At 46.1% G+C, this 25,083-nt stretch overlaps 11 protein-coding genes across 11 annotated transcripts; 7 read left to right on the top strand and 4 right to left on the bottom strand.

Annotated features, from left to right (window-relative positions):
• Nucleotides 1-536: 536 nt before the first annotated feature.
• Nucleotides 537-1,448, top strand: RRP45 (exosome non-catalytic core subunit RRP45; the record flags this gene model as incomplete). Its single annotated transcript, XM_076685808.1, has 1 exon — nucleotides 537-1,448. The coding sequence occupies one exon, from the start codon at nucleotides 537-539 to the stop codon at nucleotides 1,446-1,448; it is 912 nt and encodes a 303-aa protein (XP_076539943.1).
• A 337-nt stretch (nucleotides 1,449-1,785) lies between these two features.
• Nucleotides 1,786-3,177, top strand: TRVA0_029S00738 (uncharacterized protein; the record flags this gene model as incomplete). Its single annotated transcript, XM_076685807.1, has 1 exon — nucleotides 1,786-3,177. One exon carries the CDS (start codon nucleotides 1,786-1,788, stop codon nucleotides 3,175-3,177), a length of 1,392 nt encoding a protein of 463 aa, XP_076539942.1.
• Nucleotides 3,178-3,632: 455 nt separating this feature from the next.
• Nucleotides 3,633-4,268, top strand: TRVA0_029S00716 (gluconokinase; the record flags this gene model as incomplete). Its single annotated transcript, XM_076685806.1, has 2 exons — nucleotides 3,633-3,779; nucleotides 3,831-4,268. 2 exons carry the CDS (start codon nucleotides 3,633-3,635, stop codon nucleotides 4,266-4,268), a joined length of 585 nt encoding a protein of 194 aa, XP_076539941.1.
• A 216-nt stretch (nucleotides 4,269-4,484) lies between these two features.
• SUV3 (ATP-dependent RNA helicase SUV3) lies at nucleotides 4,485-6,734 on the bottom strand (the record flags this gene model as incomplete). Its single annotated transcript, XM_076685805.1, has 1 exon — nucleotides 4,485-6,734. One exon carries the CDS (start codon nucleotides 6,732-6,734, stop codon nucleotides 4,485-4,487), a length of 2,250 nt encoding a protein of 749 aa, XP_076539940.1.
• Nucleotides 6,735-7,190: 456 nt separating this feature from the next.
• On the bottom strand, nucleotides 7,191-8,603 carry TRVA0_029S00672 (pepsin-like aspartic protease; the record flags this gene model as incomplete). Its single annotated transcript, XM_076685804.1, has 1 exon — nucleotides 7,191-8,603. One exon carries the CDS (start codon nucleotides 8,601-8,603, stop codon nucleotides 7,191-7,193), a length of 1,413 nt encoding a protein of 470 aa, XP_076539939.1.
• A 3,226-nt stretch (nucleotides 8,604-11,829) lies between these two features.
• On the top strand, nucleotides 11,830-12,573 carry TRVA0_029S00650 (sterol desaturase family protein; the record flags this gene model as incomplete). The annotated part of the gene is made up of 1 exon (XM_076685803.1): nucleotides 11,830-12,573. One exon carries the CDS (start codon nucleotides 11,830-11,832, stop codon nucleotides 12,571-12,573), a length of 744 nt encoding a protein of 247 aa, XP_076539938.1.
• Nucleotides 12,574-13,081: 508 nt separating this feature from the next.
• On the top strand, nucleotides 13,082-14,428 carry TRVA0_029S00628 (F-box protein; the record flags this gene model as incomplete). The annotated part of the gene is made up of 1 exon (XM_076685802.1): nucleotides 13,082-14,428. One exon carries the CDS (start codon nucleotides 13,082-13,084, stop codon nucleotides 14,426-14,428), a length of 1,347 nt encoding a protein of 448 aa, XP_076539937.1.
• Nucleotides 14,429-14,765: 337 nt separating this feature from the next.
• HXT13 (sugar porter family MFS transporter) lies at nucleotides 14,766-16,406 on the bottom strand (the record flags this gene model as incomplete). Its single annotated transcript, XM_076685801.1, has 1 exon — nucleotides 14,766-16,406. The coding sequence occupies one exon, from the start codon at nucleotides 16,404-16,406 to the stop codon at nucleotides 14,766-14,768; it is 1,641 nt and encodes a 546-aa protein (XP_076539936.1).
• Nucleotides 16,407-20,653: 4,247 nt separating this feature from the next.
• TRVA0_029S00584 (uncharacterized protein) lies at nucleotides 20,654-21,748 on the top strand (the record flags this gene model as incomplete). The annotated part of the gene is made up of 1 exon (XM_076685800.1): nucleotides 20,654-21,748. The coding sequence occupies one exon, from the start codon at nucleotides 20,654-20,656 to the stop codon at nucleotides 21,746-21,748; it is 1,095 nt and encodes a 364-aa protein (XP_076539935.1).
• A 279-nt stretch (nucleotides 21,749-22,027) lies between these two features.
• On the bottom strand, nucleotides 22,028-22,504 carry TRVA0_029S00562 (RpiB/LacA/LacB family sugar-phosphate isomerase; the record flags this gene model as incomplete). The annotated part of the gene is made up of 1 exon (XM_076685799.1): nucleotides 22,028-22,504. One exon carries the CDS (start codon nucleotides 22,502-22,504, stop codon nucleotides 22,028-22,030), a length of 477 nt encoding a protein of 158 aa, XP_076539934.1.
• A 551-nt stretch (nucleotides 22,505-23,055) lies between these two features.
• On the top strand, nucleotides 23,056-24,867 carry DAK1 (dihydroxyacetone kinase 1; the record flags this gene model as incomplete). The annotated part of the gene is made up of 1 exon (XM_076685798.1): nucleotides 23,056-24,867. One exon carries the CDS (start codon nucleotides 23,056-23,058, stop codon nucleotides 24,865-24,867), a length of 1,812 nt encoding a protein of 603 aa, XP_076539933.1.
• Between the last annotated feature and the right edge of the window lie 216 nt (nucleotides 24,868-25,083).

Below are 25,083 nucleotides of genomic sequence, written 5' to 3'. Positions count from 1 at the left end.
GTTGCTGAGAGCTCATTGATCAACAATGCTACGACAAGCTATTAACAATGCTACGACAAGCTTTTGACCAGCTTGCCAAAATGTAGGTATGCCTCTACTGATTTTATTAGGTGTACGGCCCGTGTTATTGATAGCGTAACAAATCTCCCAAAGGCGTAACCGAGTCCAGTGTTACAGGAAGTTGTAACGTTGTACAGAAAACCCCGATGCAATTAGTTACAGAAAATTTGCAGCAGCGTCACAAATCATTTGTTACAGGAACATTTCCGCGAATGCGTTGTTGGGCTCAATTGGCTTGCAAATTTTTTTAGGTTGCATCACCACTATAGCATAGACGGTTAATGTCATAGCTAGAAGAAACCATAGACCATTAAATTGAACTTCCTATACGGTAGCGTAGTAGAAATGGACGAGCCGCACGAGTCGGACTGAAAAATCTACCACCTCAAAAGCCACGGTAAAAAAGAGCACACAAATTTCAAACACAAAAATTCATCCGCGCATTGAACTAAGCTCTAAAAGACTATACAAATACCATGCCGAAAGCCAAGGATATTTCGACAAACGAGCAGAATTTCCTTTTGAGTCTCCTTGACGAAGGGCTGCGAATAGATGAGCGAAATTTCGAAGATTTCCGGGACGCCGATATCCAATTTGGCGACAGTCTGGGCCATGTCGAGGTGAAACTAGGAAACACCAGACTCGTCGTGAGAGTCTCAGCAGAAGTCGCAAAGCCATACGAAGACAGGCCGTACGAAGGACTCTTTCTTATTACCACTGATATCTCGGCCATGGCCTCACCGCTTTTTGAAAATGGACGACAGTCTGAGGATGAGATGCTGGTTACCCGGCTTATCGAAAAGGCGATTCGACGATCCAATGCGCTTGATCTTGAATCGCTGGTAATTGTCGCGGGCAAGTCGTGCTGGATGATCCGGGCAGACGTGCACTACCTTGGCTATGATGGAGGATTTGTCGACGCGACTTGCATTGGAGTTATTGCTGCATTGATGCACTTCAAGGTGCCGGACATCTCAATTGACGGAGACAAGACAATTATTCATTCAGTAGAGGAGCGGGCTCCTGTTCCGCTCTCTATTCTCCATGTACCAATCTGTGTAACTTTTTCGTTCTTTAAGCTTGACAAGAAAAACGAGGATGGAGAGGTCACTACGAAGGAGATTGTACTGGTTGATTCGACAGCCCGTGAAGAGGCTCTGCGGCACAGCGAAATGACCATCACTATAAATAAGAACCGGGATATCTGTCAAATTGCCAAGCCAGGCGGACAACAGATTGAAGCGATCACCATCATGCGGTGTGCTAACGTTGCCTACAACATTGCTGTGAATCTGACGGCACTCATTCACAAGCGTCTCAAGGAGGATGACGCAATTAGAAATAAGGGTAACTTGGCCATTGAACTGAGTGCTGAGAACGAGCGATAAAAATGGTATAAGCTTTTGAAATTAAAGTTCCCATTGTTTCTCCTCCTTCGCGAACAAATGTTACTCCCTTCTTTACTGAGGAAGAGAGAGAGAGAGAAAAAAAAGAGAGAGGATGCAAGTGTTCTTCAAAGATTATAACCAATGGAGGAAGACCCGATGGCCATTGGATAATGAATGCAACTGGCAGCAGTCGATCAACCGCCTGCCGTACCAGGCCTGGATGATGGCGATCCCGCTCCTTGAGCTCCTAAAACTGTACTTCAATCTACCGATTTCGCTAATGCTATGTCAAAATAATAATGCCACGCCGAGTTACACAGTAACGCGCCGAGATAGAATGTCTTTGGGATTCTACGCTGTGAGACCGTCTACTAAGGGCTTCCACAGTTCGCTGCTCATGGCCGACAAGTTGTGTCGCGAAGCGGACGCAAACTTGGTCGAGTTCGTAGGAAATTTAGGGCCAGAGGAGATATACCAATTAAAGCAGAGCGTCTTGCGATCGCAGGAAATGAAACCAGTAAGAGGCACAACCAAGCATAAACTCAACACGCAAATTGTAGAGGCTGTGCTCAAGCCAACCGCCGCTATCATTACCAAGCTGTACGAACCGCTTCACTTTGAGTTTCCAGGCAAGGTCTTTCTCAATGGCTATACCAAGTATCCCGGGATTGTTGGCATGTGTAACAATAAACCCAGCGTAATTGTCGTTACACGGTCGGCAGAAGCACAGATTGGTAAAGGCTCCGCTGACTACTTCTCTGGAATTGCAAGTGATGCTGCCCACCATTTCATGAGCGCGTTCGATGAGGCTCTGCAGTCGTGTATGCTTGCCCAGACGGACCGAATAATCCTGTCGGATGGGTTCGACTATGTGTTTATGCAGTTGTCCAACGAATTTTACGTTGAAGGGGAGACGCGATTTGTCAAGCTTGAGCATTACGATAAAGTCAACATTACAGACTCGGTGACCACTGTACGGACGTGTGCATTCCTGCTCATGGCGCTGGAGTCACGCTATCCGTTTCCTACATGTGACTTTTTCCGTCTTTGTCGCAAAACGCAGTGTGAGCTCAATGAGGATAGGCGTGCCTCGATCAAGGACCTCGCAAACAGGATACCCACTGCATTTTATGAATTGCCTGATTTTGAGTACATTGAGGCCAATCTAGGCGATGGGTATCTCCAGGATGTTACTATCTGCGAGCACTCCAACTGCCAAGTGCTTAAAATTTCGACAAGGGTGCTCCCCCAAGAATACCAGTTTTGTGACAAGGCAATGATACAGATCTATGACCCATATTATTATCACAATGTCATTCACACAGAGGAGGAGATGTTTCTGTCGGCCCAGACCTGGTTCGAGAAAGAGCTGAGTATATATGCTGCGCTGAAAGATTTACAGGGAGAATGTATCCCGCAGCTCTATGGCTACGGCTACATTATGGATATATGGGACGACAATTCTCCGCGGCCGCTCTACTCAGGGTTCTTCATTCTGCTAGAAGACTTAGGGTGCGAGCGTCCTTTGAAGGAATCCTCACGGCACTACCAGCTAGCCCATAGCGCATTAAGCTCTTTGCACAACAGCGGAATCCAGCATTCTAACCTTGATTTGGATAAGATGTTACTTCATGATGGGAGGGTTTATATTTTCCAATTCGACCAGGCTAAGTGGAAAGGAGAAGGATTGGATTCGTTAGCTGCGATACTAGGCACGGGGCACGACTAAACCTTTGGTGCATTGCTTTTTTTTTCAGAGAATAGCTACGCTCATTATTGATATCCCATTAAGTATTTTTATGTCTTGGCCCCTCTGTATTGAAAATTCACTAAGTAATCCAACACTCTAGTCTTGAATCCGATAAGATGCTGCTTTATAATGGCGGATTATATGTTTCAATTCGACCGGGCTAAATGAGTGGAGAATCATTAATCATGTATAAACGACCAGTCAGTTCACATACAATATATAACTGAGAACTGAATGCTCATCTAATAAAGACAATACTAGGTGTAGGTTAGCCGTTAGTTAATGGTTAGCCGAATATGTCTTGCCGGTTGCAGCCGCACGCGGTGTCCAGAGCCCCGGCACACAGGGTCCCCCGCACCCCCACCTTTCTCCGGAGGCAGCCCTGTGCAGTCGATTTTTCATTCTTCCGACTGATTGATTTTTAGACCTCCAGAATGACCGAATCTGAGTATAAACCACTTAAGCAGCTGGCGATTGTTGTTGGTGGACCAGCTGGGACTGGCAAGACGACTCTTGGCGAGAAACTCGCGAGCCTGCTCAACGTAAAGTTTGTCGAAGGAGATGCTTTGCACCCGAAGGAGGTAAGTACCGGAGACCGGAGAAATATAGGGAAAGATAAGCTAACGAAATAGAATATCGACAAAATGGCCAAGGGCATCCCGTTGACTGACGATGACAGATGGGGCTGGCTCGCTGATGTTGCTCAGACTGTGTCGAAACTGGCAGTAGAGAATCAAGCCGCACCCGCCGCAGTGGGTAGCTGTTCATCTCTGACTAAAACTTATCGAGAATACCTGACTTCCAAAGCTCAGGAAGTTAGTGAGGAGATTAACTATGTGACTGTCTTTTTGTGGGCTCCAGAGGAGGTTTTGTTTGAGCGAGTAATGGCCCGAAAGGGCCATTATATGGGTGCAAGTATGGTCAAGAGCCAGGTGGACTTGATGCAGGTCCCGAAGCCAGAGGAGGAGCCATTGGCTATTCCCGTTCTGACTACTAACAAGACGCCCGAGGAAATTCTTGAAGAAACTCTTGCTGTTCTGGAATCCAAGAATCTCATTTCCAAGGTTTAAACCATTTATAATGTGGCTACTAATTGGCATTTTTCATGATAGATACTTGCGCATGAATAAATTTATAACTAGAGGAACATCTTTTACAATTTTTGGGGTGATAGGTGTCTTCATTTCCACGGGCTTTACTATACGCTACAGATTGGTACTTTCATGATAGATAGTTCGTGTGAATAAATATATACAAAAGGGGGGGAGGGGGGAAGGGAAATCTATTTACAATTTCGGGGTGATGGATGTTGTGTTTGGGCTAGATGGAGTGGAATGCTGGTCAGATTTGGTGCTTGGCTCATCCGTAGATTCCCGCAGCTTGATTTTGAGCCTTCGAGGCATTGTCAGAATTGAGGCAATTCGCTCCTCGCACAGATCCTTAAGTTCCATGGCACCCCTTCTATCCAGAAGAACATTTGGGAACCGATAGCTCAACCACAGATAAAGATTAATGACTTTGTGGACGGATTCAAAAGTGTCGCCCATTTTGGGGCTGGAGGCAGCCCTCAGGAGAGAGTCAATACTGGTGTTCGGAATCTCAAGCAAGTTCTTTGGCTCGCCTCGGGCAATAACATTGCAAAATTCTTTAAATGCAGTCTCGACCACGGGATTTCGCAGGTTCACTGGCGCTTTGGAGAGCGTGACCATCTCTTCAAACATGAGGCCTTCAATATCAGCAAAAGACTCAGCAGCATCAATCATGTCGCTGATGTCAGTGAGGAAGAACCAGCTACTAACGCCAGCACTAACCTGCATTTTCTGCAGAATTTTATAGTAGGGAGTGTTCAACCCAACCCGAATGGCAAACTCACGGAGCAGATACTCAGGCGGAAACAATCCAGCCCGGGTAATAGTCGGGGTGTCAGCATCAAGGCATTTTTTGATATAAGCTAGGTCTTCAGGGACCAGGGCTGTGACCCTGCCAACGCCAGACTCTGCTTTGGAAGTGCTTTCCTTTACCGTGGGGTCATCAGCCCCCGAACCTCCGGCGACTTTATATCGCCCTGCTCGTCCAGCGATTTGTTTCGTTTGCGCAATGGGGATAAGCGTTTCCTGGATACCGTCGAATTTCTTGACAGTTGTGAAAATAATCCGCCGGATGGCTAGATTCAAACCCATACCAATAGCGTCACTGGCAATGAGATATTTATAGTCGCTCTTGGGGTCATTAAAAGCCATCGCTTGTTTAGCACGGGTATCAGCCGGGAGCGATCCGTAAATAACAGCACATTTGTGCTTCGTTTTCCGCTCAACCTCGGCTTTCAGTATAAAGAGCTCTCTCTTTGAGAAAGCCACAATGCAGTCACCAGGTTTAACGTCGCCAAGCTTACCCTTAAGAGCCTTACTGTCCACTTCAAGCGGGCTTAACCGGTTGTACTTGACTATTTCCAAGCTGTCACCTGTAAGGTAGCAGAGTCGTCTAATCAGTCGTTCGGAGCTTGGATCACCACAGAGATGGACCTCCTTAGCCCTGACACCGAGGAACGCATTAGTCCACGCCCAACCTCGGTCTCTATCTTCTATCATTTGGATTTCATCAATCACCGCAACATCCATGTCGCGTCTAAGGTCCAGCATTTCAACAGTCCCGCTAGCAAGTCTCGACGGCTCGCCATGCTCGTCCAGCTCTTCTATTACTTCCTCTCCGGTGATTAAACTGCACCCTTTCCGTCTGAATTTCATTCTATTGTACACTTCCCTTGCCAGCAACCGCAGAGGACCAGCATAGAACCCTGAATCAGCATTTTGGAACCGCTGAAGAGCAGTGTACGTCTTACCAGAGTTGGTTGGACCAATATGCAAGTACACCTTACGCGGAATCCTCCGAGCTTCCGGGAACCACTTGGCCGGGTTGTTCAAGTCTATAATGTCCTCTTTGTAGTCAACCTTCTCAGCTCCCGACTCTAGGTACTTTAGGTATGAATGGGCAATACACTTGCTAGTATCCGCGATGTAAGCAGCCCGGTCCTTAGCCAGTTTAAACCCATTTGCCAAAGCCGTAGCTGACACTACCACTGGTGGATCAGCGCAGAAATCAGCGTAGTCAGAGTACATCTCCCACGGGAAGTCGTCTCCTTTGAACTGCTGGACCTGTGTTACATATTGCTCAGTCAATTTTGCGTGGTTTTCAATAAACCGGTGCCTCCTGGGTACTACTTCGCTGAGTGACAGGTGATTGTCTTTGACGATATCGGTCAGGCATGCAATGAACCGGTCAAACAAGGCTTGAAAGGTTTGCTCATCACTTGCTTGCGGTATCATTTGATCGGCCAGCTTTTTCTCGAAATCGACCAGAACTTCGGCCTTGCGCATCTTCTGCATAAGCTCGAGCTGTCTTTTTTCGCTTCTCCGCAGGTTATTCTTGTTCAGCTGCTTCATCTGAGCCAGGTACTTGTGTCCGGACTGTTTCTTGACGACTGGCTTACCAGACTCGCGATGCGGGCGGGATTTGTAACCGGAGGCACTTGTCGACATCCGCAGAGCACTCAGGGCTCTAGAAGCGGCCCTGATATTACTCCTTCGACTCAACATGTCCGGTACGATAGCGTAAGGTCCGATTCGGATCTTGTGAAATTTGTCGCACGGCCTTATCATTTATTTCATTAAATCTTATTCTTTAATTCGCCATGTTTATGGGATATATCTATGTGTTCGAATCCGATTTGATTTCCTCAATAGATAGATCTTATTGGTATAAATTAAATTGATTTTGTGTGTATTGGATGTGTGAAGGAACTATTTCTGTTTTTTGTCTTTCCCCTTGGATGATGAGTGAAGCTGAGAAATGTGTTTTAAGTTCATCTATCCTTGGCAGAGGGGTACCGAACTTATTATAGGTCTACACAAAGTATTGTAAGTTACTGTGTAAAATAATTGAGATTATCAGTTATTACAAAAGTCTAATGTAATCTAAATGCGAAGATTTATAAATTAATTTCGATCGAGATCGAACCCAAGATCCTCAAGGAACCGTCGGGCATTAGCCTGTTCACCGCTGACCGAAGGGGCAGTGGTAGCACTAGGCGCAGCAGCTGGTCGCGTAGTGAGGTGGGTTGGACCAGCTAGTGGAACAGCACCCTGTACAGCGCCTGGGAAAGTGCTAGAAGTGAATTCCTGGACATCGTCCTGAGTAAAGTCCTCCGAAGACTTGGCCAAATAAATCTTTCCGTTCTTAGAGTCAAACGCAGCGTAGACGTGCTTGAAGAAAACATCACCCAAAACATAGCTTGGAGCACCCATCAACCCCAGAGCCATAACATCCTCATCAGCCTCTGGTGGGCCGTCGTTGACCCACAAATACTTGCCTGGAACCATGAGGTCCTTGACTGGAATGTCGACAGTCAAATGGCCGAGAACAAACGAAACAGTAACAGTCTCATCAAGAGTGACGCCCGATGGCTGATACCACGCCTGATACTTGGCGTATGACTTGAAACCAAGCTTCTGGCCAACTTCCTGGACAAAATTTGGTGGCAGCTGGCAGAATGGGGAGCCGGTGTCCAGCACGGCCACATTAGATACAGTGTAATTCGAACCATCCAGCTTAACAGCGTCTACTCTCAGCTGGTAGTAGTAAGTCGGTTGCATCTGGGAAACAGAGACAATATCGTACTCGTAGACCGGCTCCACGTACTTAGTCGGGTCATAACCGCCGAAAATGACACCACCTTCCTGGCTGGCAGCGTCGAGATAGACAGAGAAAATAGGCGACTTGGTGACACCGCTCTCGTAGAATGCTTCTGGGACGTTCGAGTACGTCTCGTCGGTGAGGTTTGGACCAGGTCCAATGCCAATGAGACCCGGAACACCAGCCGAAATGGAGAACTCGTCAATGACGCCGAACGGGAAGTCTTCAAGGGAATCTTCACCAATATGGATGTCATCCTGGCCCCATTTGCCGGCAATTAGTCCAGCACCGTACAGAACAGAAAAGTTTCGGTTTCCTTGGTATTCAAAGGTAGACGACTTGTCTGGGTAGAACTGGGGAGCGTCACCAAACGATCCATTCGGACCAAACACCCACAGGTATGGTGAACCCGTGTCGAACCCAACCTCTACCTGCTGCTCTGGCGTACCGACAGAAATGTTGGTGATATAGAAGTTGTAAGATGGAGTAAGAGTCAGGTTATTTTCGGCAACGTTGTACTGGCGCAAGCTTCCCTTAGACACGGTATCATCACTGTCATCCTCACCAGTCAGGGCCTCAACCAGTTCGCCAAACGGGTTGCTAATGTAGTCGGCCAGGCGGTTCTGTGGAAGGTTCTTTGACCTGAGATCGAACTTGACAAGGGCATCCGCTCCCGCAATGGCGGACAATACAATGGTCCCCCAAGAAATTTTCATAGTGTAATAATAAATAAATGATTAGCTTTTCCAACTCATCTCTGGGCGGATCTGGTGCTTATTTTATAATCGAGCCGAGGGGCCCTGGATCTAAAACAAGCATATTTATTTTTGTAGATAGTGGGGCGGTGAAAAATGCCAATCCTTACTCTAATTGGCAAGGCTGCACAGCGGTGCCCCTGATTGTTCCCGTACCTGCCGTAAGCGGACACCTCCTTCTGATGTCATTGTATCAACAGCATCGTCTCCTGCACATCCTTTAAATCCCGAATCTCCTTTCTTTAAGGTGTTTTTTTATATAAATAACAGGGGATTTTATGGGTAGCTTAGGGTTTTACTAGAGGTCCACTAGCCAGCCTCCCCGGGCGTGTAATTAAAAATTAATGGGATCCAGACAGGTTACCGGATATAACCTTGTTTAGAGCAAGGAGAAGCGATGTGCATGCAATACGATGCGGTGCACTGAGCAGCTTTGCGATGCGGTGGGTAGTATACACGAGAAGATGCACGGAGTATGATTGGTTACCCCTTTCTCATTTGACCAGTTACATTTCTATGGCGCCGTGTGACATGGTGGAGAGTTTCGTAGTGCGCTTTCTTTGTCGGCTGGATTCTGTTTCTCGGTTGTCTGGCCTTTTGGAGGCTGCAGTAAAGCTGCACTGTAGCCTACCGTACTCTACATGTTATGGGGTAGGTACAGCCATTAAAACACCGCACCTGCATTACACATGATGGTGGGTATGGGATTGGTAGGGGTACAGAGTGCTATGGCAAAAAAGCGCAACTGTACTGTACGTTACATATTGTACAGTAAGGGTGGTAAAAATACAATTTCGTTTTGTAGGGAAGGGAAAAGGGTTAGCCGAAAAGGGTTTGACGGGATACCCGTTTTGACGGCTTGTTGCCTGACATTTCGGGTTAGTGTCTAAGACGGTTTTATCGGCTAAGCAGGATAAAGTGAGGACTATGGCTGCTTTTCAGCAGGCGGTCTGTTTGAGATGAGTCGAAAGTGGCCCAAAAAGTCCACATACCAGTCATTTGGGGAAGAACTTTGGAATGATTAACTAATCTTGTACACTGTAGTTATATAGTCGAACACCATTATTCTGTACCAAACTCATAGTATCTGTGCTCTTGGGGGCTTATGTATTACTTAGCTGGTAAATTCGGCCAGTGAAAATACCAAAAAAGTAGTACGGGATACGGGTACAACAAGCCGAAGAGCAGCCCATACCGAAAAGGTTGTATCACAACAGATCTCAGTCAGATCTAATCTCTGCCCAGTTTCTCGAGCGTATCTGGCGTTAGAATGGCGGTCGTCAACATATGAAACACTGCGGGGGCCGAAGCTTTACATATTGAATCTGTTAATGTTGCTCGTCTTTGTTCCCCACTTTCTCGATAGCCACTATACCAAGACAGTATGGTGTACCAATGGAAGCTGCTTAGGTTGTCTAATAGGTGCTGCATGAGGTATAAAACGTGATATTGAAGATACGTACAGTAAGCCTCGCCAAATTTGATTCAGACCTTAGATTAAGTACACAAACATGTGCATACTCGCGTCAAGCGCTTGCTATATGCATAGAGTATGTACGTGACGTCCAAGTTATGAAAGCCTGAAATTGCGGGGTGCTGCCTCGTATCCTTTGGCAGATTTTGAAGCCTTTAGCTAATCTAGCTGAGTTATAATTCTCTAGGTGATTTACATCCACTTAATAGTTATTTTTAGGCTCAGAATCATCATGATTACTCCTTTCAATAACTGGATTGAACCGGACCAATGCATCACTTGGATATTTTCTAGAGTCTTGTGTATGCTTAGATCCCATACAGTGACTATTGGTGCGGGGGTACGCAATGAGACAGGAAGCTCGATTTCTGTTACAGACGGGCAGGGCTATATTAATTCCTTGCGGTAGGTGCATGTGTATTAGCAAGCTGACTTATTTCTAAAGTAGGCAAACATTTGAGAAGTTGACCAACTGGTGAACAGAACTACCGCTAACTTTTATGATCCGAAATCGAGGTTCTCCTTATAAACTATGAGGAGAGAGCTACAAACTCCTAGCGTGCTGATGCTTGATAATAATCTCGGCAGTAGATTAAGCCGCCTGAGCTATTGGTCATCAGTTTATACCGGATGCCTCGATTATCTGTTAGATACATGTACTCTTATTGGGTTAGCAACGAGGCAGCAATGCCAAGTCCCAATTTATTCATTTACTGTGCCATTAAGCATAGCATAACTTCTTGAATATTCGCTTTTGTGCGAATTAAAGTCATCTGATGGTATTTCGCCGATGACAATCGATCTTAATCCAATTCCATAGATGGGTCGTCATTCAATAGCTTGAAGGGTTTTTAAACACTGCCCGTAACAATACTGAAAGGAAATAAAAGGACCAAAAGTGATAACTCTTCCATTCCACAGATGCTCATCGCGCAGCAAGACCTTGAATGAGCACAGTTTGTGAGTTGGTCATTATTTAAGACTTAAGTCTTTATATATAAGAAACAAACAGCCATCAGCCGCGTAGTCTCATTCATAGGAACAAAAAGTTGCTGGCTGTTGCCTTGGTGATCTAATTCTAGCGTACTTCTAGAGTGAGTCCATAAACAATAGCTTCAAGGATAGTTTCAATGACCGTAATGTAAAACTTATGGCATTAAGATCCAATGGAATCGGTTGTAACAGTCTCCGCAGGCTCCTCCGCGAAGCGGAGCTCAGGGGGGTCTGGGGGGCTGGCCCCCCAGGTATCCACCGGCTGTAGCCTTCTTCCGGGGTTCTGCTCCACACTCCGTGGGCTTCAAATCAAGTACAAATTGTAACCAAATGTATTGAAACTATGGAAAAAGACCGTCCCGTCAAACGCTCAAACATTGTCGGAATGACTCGGACACTTCCGACCTGGTCCGACATACGGAATCTCACCAGTTCGACAAGCCCTGTTTCCGTATTTTATACTCAGCGAAAGATGAAATGAACTGGGATTATATGCATGCTAACGTACATTTAAATGCTAAATGATGTGGGGAAATGCGAGAAAAGTGGCTGACAGGAGGTTTGCCGAGGGGATATACATGAGCGTGATTTTCCCCCAACCTCTTCCCCATCGAAGGCATTCACGCTCAGTAGCGGTTCATACACCAATGAAATGATATATCGCAACTCTAGTTTTTGACGCTATAGCAGCTTCTACCTTCTCGTATTCTCCAAAACAAAATGATAAGTGATACTTGGCAGCATATTGCAGAAACCTATGACAATACTGTCATCGAGTTTGTGGGGACGCTGATTGTTCAAATCGTCGCGTTTTGGATTCCTTGCACTATATATCTCTCACTGGAGAGCATAGCTCCAAAGTTCTCAGAGCGCCATAAGATCCAACCCCCACAACGACAGCCCACCAAGGAAGAGGTTCGGCAATGTGTTTGGTACGTGTTCAAAAACCAGGTTTGGGCAACATTTGCGCATGCAGGGCTTTTGGCGATATCCAAGAAGCTGGGTCTAGCGCCGAAGTATGACTTTAGTCCGTCTCTGCCACCATTATGGCAGTTTCTAAAGCATATAATAATCTGTGCGTTGTTGAGAGAAGCTGGGTTTTATTACAGCCATCGCTTATTCCATCATCGGCTGTTCTACGCACGGATCCACAAGTTCCATCACAAGTTCGTTGCACCGATGGCTTTCGCGTCTCAATACGCGCACCCGATTGAGCATATTGTCGCAAACATCCTTCCGATTGTCCTTCCACCCCAACTACTCCATGCCCACATTCTCACTGCTTGGGTGTTCTTAGCGAGCCAGCTCATCGAAACTGCGACCGTCCACTCTGGCTACGACTTCTTCCATTCCGTAGCAAAGAAGCATGATCTTCACCATGAGAAGTTTATGATGAACTTTGGGGCGATTGGTGTACTCGACTGGATTCACGGCACGGACCGGCTGCCAGAGAAAAAGAAATAGTGCATCCATGTTGAACCGGTAGAATTTTAAGTCTAAAGCAACAAACGATTTCCCCCAGAGCCAAATACGGTATATAGAGCTATCAAATAATCCTACTATGGTACTATTATCCATATTACTCCGCAGTTGAACGTAGTTAGGAGTTAAGGATCGTTCGGCTTTTAGTCTTCCATATGTGACTGGGGTACCCCCTGACACAGCTATTTTCTTGCAGAGAGTCTAAAATGGGGCCACTTCAGTGTGAAGCAGTTACAGTGATCTGTCTAAGGTTTTTGCAGGTAAAACTCAACGATTCCTAGTTGCTCCGATCTCTTGACCGGCCTGATTAAGTTTTTGGCGGTCGAGTGGAACGGCATACTCGGGCCCACTCGCTTATTTTCGGAGGAATGTCTCAGATGAGATCTGATAACTCGTGCAGCACTTCCGTTTTCGGCAATGGCCGTTAGATTGATAAAATTTCATCATCATACCATCCTGCAAATTCTTTCGAAGGACAGCACACACCAAAATGATCCCTCTACCAGTTGAAGTTGTCGATAACATTTTGGAGTATCTGGATGAAGATCTCTGGAGCCTGAGAACAGTTTGTCGGGATTTCTATGAGCTGGTAGCAACCCGAGTATGGAAAAGAGTACGCCTCGTATATGGGTTCGGAGCTTCTGAGGGGTCGGAAATTTCGATCCACTGCCAGTCCCTGAAGAAATATCCATGGCTTGTCGAAATCATTAAGAGATATTCTTTATTCCTCACCGTCGATGTATCCGAGAATTTCTTTCCACAGCCTGAAAATAGGGCAGCCTTAGTCAAAGCTCTCGGGCGACTGTGCGGTGGAGAAAGCAAGCTCATTGGCGTAAATGTGCTTTTGAATGGCGATGTCAGGTTTTGCCCCTTTTTGGATTCTCTTCTCACGGCAGTCTTCTTGACCAGTGCGGAGGTGTCTGTACAATATTCGGCATGCTTATTTGACAGCGCAAGGTCTTGGAATGTTGCCATGAATATGAATCAGATCAGAGAGAAATGTGGAAGGCACGATTTTGTGGTCATGCTATCAATATTCTCAAATACGATATGGGAAGGCATATTCAAAGATTTTGGGCCCTGCATCGCTTCGCTAAGCGTCTCCACATACGATGTGGCCCTTCATGATATGCAATTTATCTTTGAAAAATGCGTCAACTTAAAGAGCCTTACCATATTTGCGGATACTCTACGTTCGCATGATTATGGCTACAGTCTTGTTTTACCCTGCAGCTTGGTTGACTTGAAAGTATTTGGTTCCAGTACAATGGCAAAAGGTCCAAAGCTAATTGCAGGGAGCCTCGCAACCCTTACAATGTCTCTAGAGGCGCTCGAAATTTGCGATGTTGCTGCAACTGATGTTGCTGACTTGAAAATTGTTGGACTAAATCATTCTAGTGACGTCGCTCTGGAAAAACTGAACTTGATGAAAAGGAGGGGTTTGCGATCCTTGAAAATTGATACCGGGGATATTGGAGCACTTAAACACATCAAGTCTGTGCTTAAAGATATCAGTCATGTTGAGCTCCTTCAGCTCAGGAAGAAAGCGGCATCCCAAGGGACTCCGTTAACATTTGAGGAGTACAAAGAGATCATTGGGCTGGTTCCCAATGCACAACGGCTAACACTGGACGGTTCTGAATTGACTACACAAGACTTGGTTTTAATTGGAGATATTCTCGCAATGGAGTATCCTCAAATATGCACTTGCTACATTGCGGGAGATGTAGTGCCAAGTGGCCTCAACTGTCGTGTCGAAACTGGATTGATTGAGTTCACTGGACTGAAGGAACTCAAGAAAGTCTTCCAATTGACCAGCAGTACTCTCTTGAAGTAATTTTTTTCTAATGGGGTGTTCTATTGCAGGACATATAGGCACATATAGAAATCTACGGAAATAGTTTTTTCGCACAACGAGCTGCTTCTCAAACTCGCTTAAATAGCAAATGCTAGGGTTTAGGAAGAGTCCTGAAGAGAAAGTCGTTCAAAGTATTATCGCTGCATCCATTTTCGAACAATATAACTACCGGTACCATAACGCAATACTACATTTGATATCGGGGAATTAATTGTTTGCATGCTATCGAATCACAATAATTCATGGTCATGATACAAAAAGTCATTCACTATAGGAAAACAAAGATTGCAAGAGGCTAGTTAAAAAAACAAAGTCGTTAAAGAGAGTTAGTGCTCGAGCTTGGATCGTTTTCCACAGTCTCGTAGTGGGCTTTCTCGGTGTTCATAACGTGGTGCTCACCAGGATGGCCACTCTGAGATCGCAGAGCCTCCAACTCGTCTCTGTCTCGTCGTGGAAGCTTGTCGGCAATTCGAACAACATCCCATGGGGTCTTTGGATTGGCGTGCTCGAAGATGAGATCAATCTCCTCAAGGGTTCGACCAGCAGTCTCTGGGAAGAGGAAGTAGGTCGCCACAAAGATAAGAGCATTGATAACAGCGAAAATGGTGTAGGTGAAATGCTTGATGTTGTTGAAAGCGATTGGAGTAATCATGACAACCAGGAAGTTGAAGATCCAGTTAGAAGCAGTGGAGATACCGTTTGCAGGGGCTCGGATCTCGAGAGAAACAATCTCAGCTGGGTAGAGCCAAGTCATACCGAGCCAACCAATAGCGAAGAAGGTATTGAAGACGAAGAGGAAGACCGCAGCAGTGATACCAGAAGCGTTGTTATTGTTGACGACACCATCCCAAACGGTAGCAGTGAGGATACCCATAGTAATAGCCTGGCCAGCGGCACCGAACAACATGAGCTTTCGTCGGCCGAACCTCTCAATGGTGTAGAAGGCAATCCAAGAGGCGATGAAGTACTCGGTACCATTGAGGGCAGCAAGGAGACGAGCCATGTCACCGGACATACCAATAGAGTTCTGGTAGACAGTCGCGGCATAGTAGGTGATCAGGTTAATACCAGTGATCTGCTGGAAGCACTGGATCCAGAAAGCAAGGTTGAGTCGGTGGAAGTGCTTCTTCTCATCCATGGTGAAAAGTCGCTTGAGAGAGGCGTGAGTCTTTCCCTCCTCGACGAGTGAGGACATGACATCGTCCATCTGCTTGGTTACAACAGGGGCATCAATCTCGGCATCCTCGAAGCAAGCAAATACCATTCGAGCCTCCTCGATTCGGTTCTTCTTGACAAGCCATCGGGGGGACTCTGGGAGAGAGAGCACGAAGACGAAGATGAAGATAGCAAAGACGATCTGGAATGCGATTGGGAATCGCCAGCTGATGCTGGAATCGGTGATAAAGGAGAAGCCATAGTCGACCCAGTAGGAGATCATGATACCGCATGTAATCAGGGCACCCTCCACCATAACAAGCTTACCTCGGACTTCTGGCTTAGCACACTCGGCCTGATACGATGGAACAGTAGCAGTGATGAGGCCATTACCAACACCCGTGACGACTCGACCAATGATAAGCTGGGCGAGTTGGAAAGAAGAGAACTGCAAAATGGCACCGATGGTCATAATGATCGAGCCGGTAAAGATCATCTTTCGTCGGCCGAATTTGTCACCAAAGTACATGGTCGACAGAGCACCCATCATACAGCCGATCTCGTAAATGGAGATACAGGTGCCCTGGACAGTAGCCTCGTAGTTGTTTCCGGACTCTGCGTTCATAGCAGGGAACTGCGCCTTGAACGAATCAAGAGTGAGCAAGCCACCCATAACACCTTGGTCATAACCAAATAGGAGGAAACCGCAGCCGGCGACTGTCGCAACGACGTGGTGAAGCCATTTGCCTCGAACGCCGAGGTAACTGGTCTTACCTTCGGAGTATTTCGAGCGTCCAAACATTATTATTTATAATATCCTTGCCTTTATCGAGATATCTATTCGGATACTATTAGGAGATAGTATTGGACTTGATAAGATTTGTAGAAAAAAGTTTCGTGAGAGAGATCAAAGGGGTTAGAGTATCGAAGACGAAACTTCTTGATGGTTGGAAACAATCAGTAGATCAAGAAAACAGGACCCTTTATATATCAACGGATCGCGATTCTATTTCACCCTCCTTCATGACATAAATGTGCATCAGAGAGCTGATCCGCTCTTGCTCTTTTCGAGTTTCCCCGGAATCGAAAAGCAACGCTCGGAGCAAAAATTGTGCTGCACCGCGTGGGGTAATGTCTCAGTTTTTCCATGCCCATATATACAGTGTCGCGGCGTACAACGGAGGCTCCAGCGGAACTACCCAAAACGGATACCCCGTGAGACTCTGCTCATCGATCATGGACCCAGTCGTTCGGTTCGACGTTTGAATCGCGAGAAAGTGAACCTGTTACCGTTGGTGAAAACGAGATGAAATCTCGTCTTCTACAGTGGTAAGTGGTGGCTGCTTTTACGATCCTCATGTCGCATTTATTGTCTATAGAGAAAAGCTTGCGTTATTTTCTACCCTGGCTATATAGCACACGTAATATCGGTATAATAAGCATTACATCCGACGGAACCTGATCTACGACCAGCTTAGTACAATGCGGCGTGTATGACTCTGTGTGTATTGGCCAAAAGAAGCAGGCATTGTACGCGTGTAGTCTGGACGATATTCAACAACTTCAAATGCACGGGACTGTATAACGTCGGTAATCCTGGGCTGCACATCCATTCAGGATCGTCCAACTCGTCCGGAAGGCAGCTCCTGTTCGAACAAAAGGTTACGAGCAGTGGATGTTGGAGCTGATCGCCTACTAAACGCCCGATTAGTGTCAACCGCTGGCCAAATATTGGTATCATATCGCTCTAGATTTACGGTAAAAATAAATAAAGGAAATCCCTTCAAAACTCGGGATCGTGCAGTCAGGTCGACCCCTTTTCTGCATGCGGTCCTCTATCAAATAGGTACATCCGTATAGGGGTATCAATTACCGGCACAGTTCTAGTGCTTCCGGTGTTTTCACCGTGGAAGCCGCATACCACTGATCCCACTCACGAAAGCAGGCACCCTAGCACCTTAAGACCGGGAAGTGGAATATCGAATTAAACCTGGGCAACGATCAGCCTCAGCTGATGCAACACATTCGCCGTTGATGTGCGGCCTGGTGTTTGACTTACTTTTGGTTTCATAGCGGGTGTCTCCCCTCCTCGGAAAATGGGATAAAAGTTTCGAGGAGATACCTTACAAAGGCGGGGTAAGAGGCGGGGGAGTGCTACATATGTGGCAGGCATGGACTTGCCGATTACCAGTACACCATATTGTATACAAAGTATGCACATGTCAATATATTCAGAGGTGCCTTCATTCGATGGCATTTTTGACCCTTAGTACAGGTATCCAAATGCATTTCGAAGTTTATCACGCTTATGACCGTTATATCGAAGTTGTGAAACGTTTACAAATTGACTTTGGAAGATCGATCACCTTAGTTGTTCCGCCAGTCTAAGACATTGCTGTTTTGGAGGCCATCGGAGACCATTGTTTTCGGTGCACTACCGGCACACTCTACAAGTGAAGAGGCGACAATACAACCATAGAATGAACACTGGAGATGAGGATTTTGGGGAATGGAAGGAATTAATCATTTTTGCGCATTTATTTATTTGGTACTAGGTAACGACACGTATTGGCTGGGCTAATTTCTTAACTAATGTTGCACCTGTACTATGTACCGGTACCCGGCAGTCACATAGCTACAATATGACTGCAAGGCAGGAAATGGCCATTGTGACGGGTTATCTGTAGCGGTTTTCAATATCTGCATTACGTAACAATATTTAGCCGCCTACTCGTATCATATAGGTGGGAACATTTCAATATACTAATGACGTACTCTCAATTGCACTTGTCAAGTTTACACCATTGGCTAAGATGTCAACTAACAGATGGGCAAGCAGGATTCCTTGCAGAGCTATTAGACTGAGATCAAATGACTTCGACATTCGACTTTTAGCTCGGTTTGGGCAATAGATTCTATATGTTTAATCAGATCTAGAGGCACTTGAATCTCAGTTGCAGAGAACCATCAGATCAAATAACGGAATATGTATGAATTCAACGGCTGATGAGCTGTATCCCTGATGATCGCTCTATGCAAATTGCTTTAATTAGGTCTTTGAACATAAATCAGTAGTGCCTTAATAAGCGCCCGTGTATCTGGATGACCCGACATGGATCTCTCACAGGGTTACCTTATATAGCAAAACCAATTTAAACCTGCGAACTGTGTAAATCGCAAGCGCCTAGCTTCGACACTTACAGTACCACAATATTTAGAAGCGTATGGCGATTTATGTAAACTACTGCATGAAAAAGTTGTCAACCGCATGTCAACTCGAGCTTGACACATGATGTCATAAGGCATGGGTGTCGAATACATTTTGCCAAAGGCAAACCGAAGGCATAATCCTGGTATAAGAAGTAGTGTCCAATCTACTCGGTGTATAGCGGTAAATTCAGCTCCAAAACCTCGGGATGAGGTACGCGTAATTTTTCGCTGCCGATCTGTTATGACTTGAAACTTGACGAGAAGATGAAACGCCGTACACTTCGAAAATCGATATCAATTGCCGATAAGGGTAAGGTGTAAATTGAATTAATATGTAATGTAAGCCTGGCACATATTTTATCTGTTAAAGCCATCTTGGCAGCATTGCATATCTTTTTTGTTATTGATACAACTCCTTCAAATTAAAAGCTAAAGCTGTAACGCTGCAATTTGATTCCCAATATTGAGGACAATAAAATAATTGATTTTACGACGTCAATCGTTGATGATGAGAAGCGATATAATGACACTGTGAACTGGTTAATTCCTGCTTCAGGTACGGTTTATTCAATAAGAATTTGGTCAAGCGAATTACATTCTTAAGCTATACTCTACTACGAAATATACTTGTACCACTAGCTTGTCGCTCAACTTCACATTTTTCCTACGGTAAAGCTACACCAGTCTGGAGGATTTTACTTTTGAATAATCCATAGACTACCGGTAGCGACGTATCAAAGATCAAACATTGTAGCTACGAGTCATGGACTTAAGTATGCAGGTTCATCGCCATAGTATGCGCTCATCTCAAGGGCAAGGTTATTATACTTTAAGGTGCGTGAAATGATGTAATGAAGCACAATGTCAGCGACCTAAATCGTAACCAGTCTTAGATTGGCTCTGAACGTCATAAGTATATAAGTCTACAAGCTCCCTTACTGCTCAGGTATCTTTAAATATTTTAACAGTCTCACGTATACCGGTAACATTTTGATTTCTCATTATAAGGGCAAATGTCTTTGCAAATTTAAAACTGGTCAATAGACATTTTTTACCGATTGGTACACTACCGGTACATGTACGTACTCTGGCAATTATCGACATAATCAAATTAGCGGCCAAGCTCACAAAACTACCGTAAAGGCATATGGGCTAGGTGTATGGGAAACAATTTCTTAAGTGATTTTGGCTTCGATAATAACCAATGTTTTGAAAATTTAAGAAAAAGCCGCACACAACACGCCGCACGTCGCAACTATATTCCACGTGACCAAATATTCCACGTGACCAAATATTCCACGTGACCAAATATTCCACGTGACCAATTATCTGGACATGATGAAAAAAGCAACATTAATACCCCACATTCAAATCGGAATCACAGTTTGAATTCAATTGGCAAAAAAGACGCAAAAAACAAATGAGATAAAATAAAAAGCGGAGAAGACAGAGTTTGGAGGTTAGATTCAAAGAATGATCAACCGGAATGGTTTATGGGACGGTGGAGAGAAACGGCCGGAGATTCAATTTTTCCCTTTTTGGGAACATCCGGGGCAGTGGTTTCAGGAAGTTCCGTTGTCAACATCAGATCATCTGGGGGAAACGCATGAATGCCGGGGTAGTGCAACCCCGGGGGATGCTCCTGTGGAGGAGCGGGATTTCTTGTTTGAGATAGAGCCCAGATTTTTGTTAACCTGGTATTTTATCCGACCCGGATCTGTTCTTCCTAAGGTTCCTTTGCAGAGTTTGATTGTAATTGGTCATCCGACCGTCGAATTTTACTGTTACTGAAAGCATTGCAAGCGTGTGGAAGCTTTTATTTATTTTTTATTTTAAACTATGTTGGTTAAACGAGCAGTTGCTGCATTGAAGAGTAACTATAAATTGGCCACCATCCGGCCAGTGGTTAATCATCAATTCAACCTTCGTCACTACTCTTCGAAATCTGAACAAAAAGAACTCAAAATGACTCCTCCACCATCTGAAGCTAACGCCGTCAACGACGCTGAGACCAAGCACAAGCTGCCAATTACTCCATTCTCGACCTACCAGCAGGCCCGGGAGGTTCCCCAGAAGATTATTGGTGTCGAAGCTGCCTTTAAGGCCGCCGAGGACCCAAGCTTTGAGGTGAAGCCAGGCTTCCCCAGCGAGTTCTCTTTGGAGAACAAGGCCTGCATTGTCACTGGTGGTAACTCTGGTATTGGCTTGGAGTACGCCACGATGCTTGCCGAGCTGGGCGGTAGCGTCTACTCGTTTGACATTAAGGACGAGGCTTCGGAGGACTTCCTCAAGTGCAAGTCCTACATCAAGCGAATGCCAGGCGGCAAGGGTTCTTTGGAGTACGTTAAGGCCGATGTGACCAACGGCGAGCAGCTGCAGAAGGCTGTTAGCGACGTTGCTGAAAAGCACGATGGTCTCCACGTTATGGTTGCCAACGCTGGTATCCTGGGCCCGGTCGTTGACTGTGATGAGTACCCGGCCGACTGGTTCCGACGAATTATGGAGGTTAACGTGACTGGTGTTTTCCTCAGTATCCAGACTGCTTCCCAGGAGATGCTTAAGCGAAACATCAAGGGCTCCATTATTTGCACTGCTTCCATGAGTGGTTCCATTATCAACAAGGACATGCACTGGGTTCCATACACCACTTCCAAGGCTGCTGTTATCCAGCTGGCGAAGGGTTTTGCATGCGAGCTTGGTACTACTGGCATTAGAGTCAACACTATTTCCCCAGGCCACATTAGAACTCGAATGACTGAGGCTTATTTGGGGGTTGAGCCACTTATTGAGAACTGCTGGGCTGCCCAGAACCCAATGGGCCGACTGGGTGCTGTTCACGAGTTGCGAGGTACCATTGCTTACCTTGCTACTGACGCTTCTACGTACACTACTGGCATTGATCTTCAGGTCTGCGGTGGTCACACTGCGTGGTAATTCTTTTAATGACATGTATAGATTTATATGATTTGGATGGAATAAATTTCTAATTTTATAATGCCAAAAGTCTCCGAGTGTATATATGATTTGGATCAATAATATTTCTGCTACCGATGAATGAACTGCTGTCTCGTTTCTGGAAGTACCAGCTACCAGGGAGAAAGGAATCATAACTGGCTCAGTTGAAGTAGGTTCAATTCTAGTAAGTATGAAATACCAATAGCATAAAAATTTAAAGCAATTAAATAATCAATTAAATATCAAATTAATACAGTATTAAGAGGCAGAGACAGCAGACTCGTATTTGGAAATTTCAGCCACCTTATCGGCAGATGCACTCTTTGAGTCAAACTCGTATGTCAACCACTCCTTGGCCAGCCTTCTGGCTAGCTCAATACCAATAACTCGCTCTCCCATACACAGAACCTGAGCATTATTCGACAGGATAGATCTCTCGACACTAAATGAGTCGTGAGCAGTCACGGCTCGGATTCCGTTGACTTTGTTTGCGCTGATAGCTACTCCGAGACCAGTTCCGCAAATGAAGATGCCTCGATCAGCTTCACCCTTGGCAATCAATTCAGAACCATGGATTGCTACATTAGGATACGCAGTACCGTCCGACTTCTCGTTCACGCCAACATCAATGACATGGATAACGTTGGAGTTCTTTTCCAGGTCGGCCTTGATGGCGTTCTTGTATTCGACACCTGCGTTATCGCATCCAACCACAATTCGAAATCCAGCAGTCATTTCACAAAAAATGCTTTCAAAAATGCAAAAGTGTTAAACAGATTAAGTAATGAACTTGGTTCTTTTCTATTGGTGACCTATATAATAAACGAACGGTATATATAAAACCTGGTGACAAACCTCGGAGGGCATAACATACGGATTTACTGAATCGGGAACGAGCCAATTCTATCGGTAACGCTTCTAAATGGAGCCTCTCGTCTGGTTATCATCCTACACTGATTAACCTTGAATTGCGGAGAGGGGGCATATAATCGTGGGCGGCCGTGGTGAGATGCTTGCGGCCTTTCCCGATTAGGAAATTCCGCTCCCCCCCCTGATGTCGGATCTTCTCCACAGATATTCATCCGGAGGCAGACGTACGGTGCAAAAGCTCCAGCAGCACGAGGAAGCCACTCTAGAATCCGGAGCTGGGTGATCTTAACCGAGTTTGCCCTCTGGGGTATACCAGCGGAGCATGGAACAGACGCATTGGGTTGGATGCTCCTGTATATATAGAATAAATGTCACCCGTAGAAGAATCAATATCCATAAACTAAAGCCAATTCGAAATGACTAAGGACAAGATCGTCTCTCCAGCTACTAAGCACTTCTTCTCTTCACAGGACGGACTCGTCGTGTCAGCTCTAAAGGGCCTGGCGGCGACTAACCCGTCTCTCAGAGTAATTGAGCATGATAAAGTACTTTTCAACAGTAGCCACAAGCAAACGCAGGTTTCCGTTCTCTGTGGAGGGGGAGCAGGCCACGAACCCCATTCTGCTGGGTTTGTAGGCGAGGGTATGCTCTCTGCAGCTGTTAGTGGCGAGATCTTTGCTAGCCCGAACACGAAGCAGATCGAGACCGCTTGTAAGGCGGTTCCTTCCGACGAAGGATATGTCTTCATCGTGACGAACTACACTGGTGATATGCTTCACTTTGGCCTCGCTTGCGAAAAGCTCAAGTCTTCCGGCAAGCGGGCTGCTCTTATCAAATCCGCTGATGATGTTTCGGTGGGCAGAGCCAGCGGTGGACTCGTGGGCAGACGGGGCCTCTCTGGTACCATTATAATGCACAAAGTTCTGGGTGCAGCCGCTTCCGAAGGTTTCAAGTTTGCTGAAGTCGAAGGACTCGGCCATGCGATGGCGGATAGCTTGGTGACCATCAATGCCGGCCTGGACCACTGCCACGTGCCTGGTCGAGGCGAAGATTACGGCCAGCTCACGGGAGGCAAGTGCGAAATCGGCCTTGGAATCCACAATGAGCCAGGCGTAGAGCTCCTGGACGATACTCCAGAGGCGGGAGACCTGGTTAAGCAGATGCTTGACACCCTGCTTGATCCAAACGACACGAATCGAGCGTTTGTGCCATTCGACGCGAAAGATAAAGTTGTTATGCTCATCAACAATCTTGGAGGAGTCTCTATGATCGAGCAGTTGGGCCTGACGAACCTTTCTGTTGAGAACCTTAAGGAGGCTTATGGCATCTCGCCGGTTCGTGTCTACTCAGGCCACTTCATGACCTCGCTTAATGCCCCAATCTTCGCAATTACTCTGTTCAACGTCAGTTACTGTGCGTCCAAAAGCGGTGTGCCCGAGGAGATTATTTTCAAGCTTCTAGACAGGGATACCGATGCTGCCTCGTGGCCGGTCAACCACTACCCGAACATCGACCCAATAAACGTCGAGTCCCAGCTGACGGTTGTGGATACTCATCACAAGGCAGACCCAATTGACCCGAAGAAGGACCTCAGGCTCGATCCACAGTTGCTCGACTCCCGGTTGAGAGATGCGGCTAAGTACGTTATCGACAGGGAGCCGGAGCTGACAGACTGGGACACCAAAATGGGTGATGGAGACTGCGGAAAGACTCTTGAGGCTGGGTCCAAGGCTCTGCTTGAAGCGCTTGATAGCGGTTTGGCCAAGTCTGGGTCTGTCACTAGCGTCCTGGAGCACATTATTGAAATCACCGAAGACCATATGGGCGGTACTCTGGGAGCTATTTTCGGAATCTTCTTCGCGGCCTTCTCTGCCTCTGTAAAGTCTGCCATCAAGTCTTCGGAGGGCAATGTTTCTGATAACGCTGCCAGCATCATCATCCAGAGCGCTTCCGAGGCGCTGGCTAGCCTGAGGAAACATACTCCAGCTTCCGAAGGAGATCGAACTGTCATGGACGTCATGATTCCGTTCATTGCTAAGCTGCAGACCTCTCAGAGCCTCCCAGACGCCGCACGAGCCGCACAGGATGCGGCTGAAGGGACCAAGACCATCAAGCCCAAGTTGGGACGAGCGACTTATGTCGGTGGGCTTGACAAGATGTCTATTCTTCCACCGGATCCTGGCGCCTGGGGCGCGTATGAGCTGATCCGAGGTCTTGCTGGGCTTTAAACCCCTGTAAATGTAGGAGCTCTTCAGTAGTACCGTGTAATGATGATGAGATAGACCGATAAATTGCCATATAATTGCCACATAAGAAATGACTGAATAATTTGATGAAAATGGGCCAATAAGATCCAGAAATGCAAAATCTGAGAGGCCTCTCCAAGTATAAAATCCCCTGGATATCCTCCTCATTCTCTTCCTCTGATTTTTTTTTGCCTTGCT

The sequence above is a fragment of the Trichomonascus vanleenenianus genome, assembly GCF_965637985.1.
Source record: "Trichomonascus vanleenenianus strain CLIB 3782 genome assembly, contig: TRVA0_029S, whole genome shotgun sequence".
NCBI classification, from domain to species: Eukaryota; Fungi; Ascomycota; class Dipodascomycetes; order Dipodascales; family Trichomonascaceae; genus Blastobotrys; species Blastobotrys vanleenenianus.
This window is presented reverse-complemented; position numbering and strand designations above follow the sequence as displayed.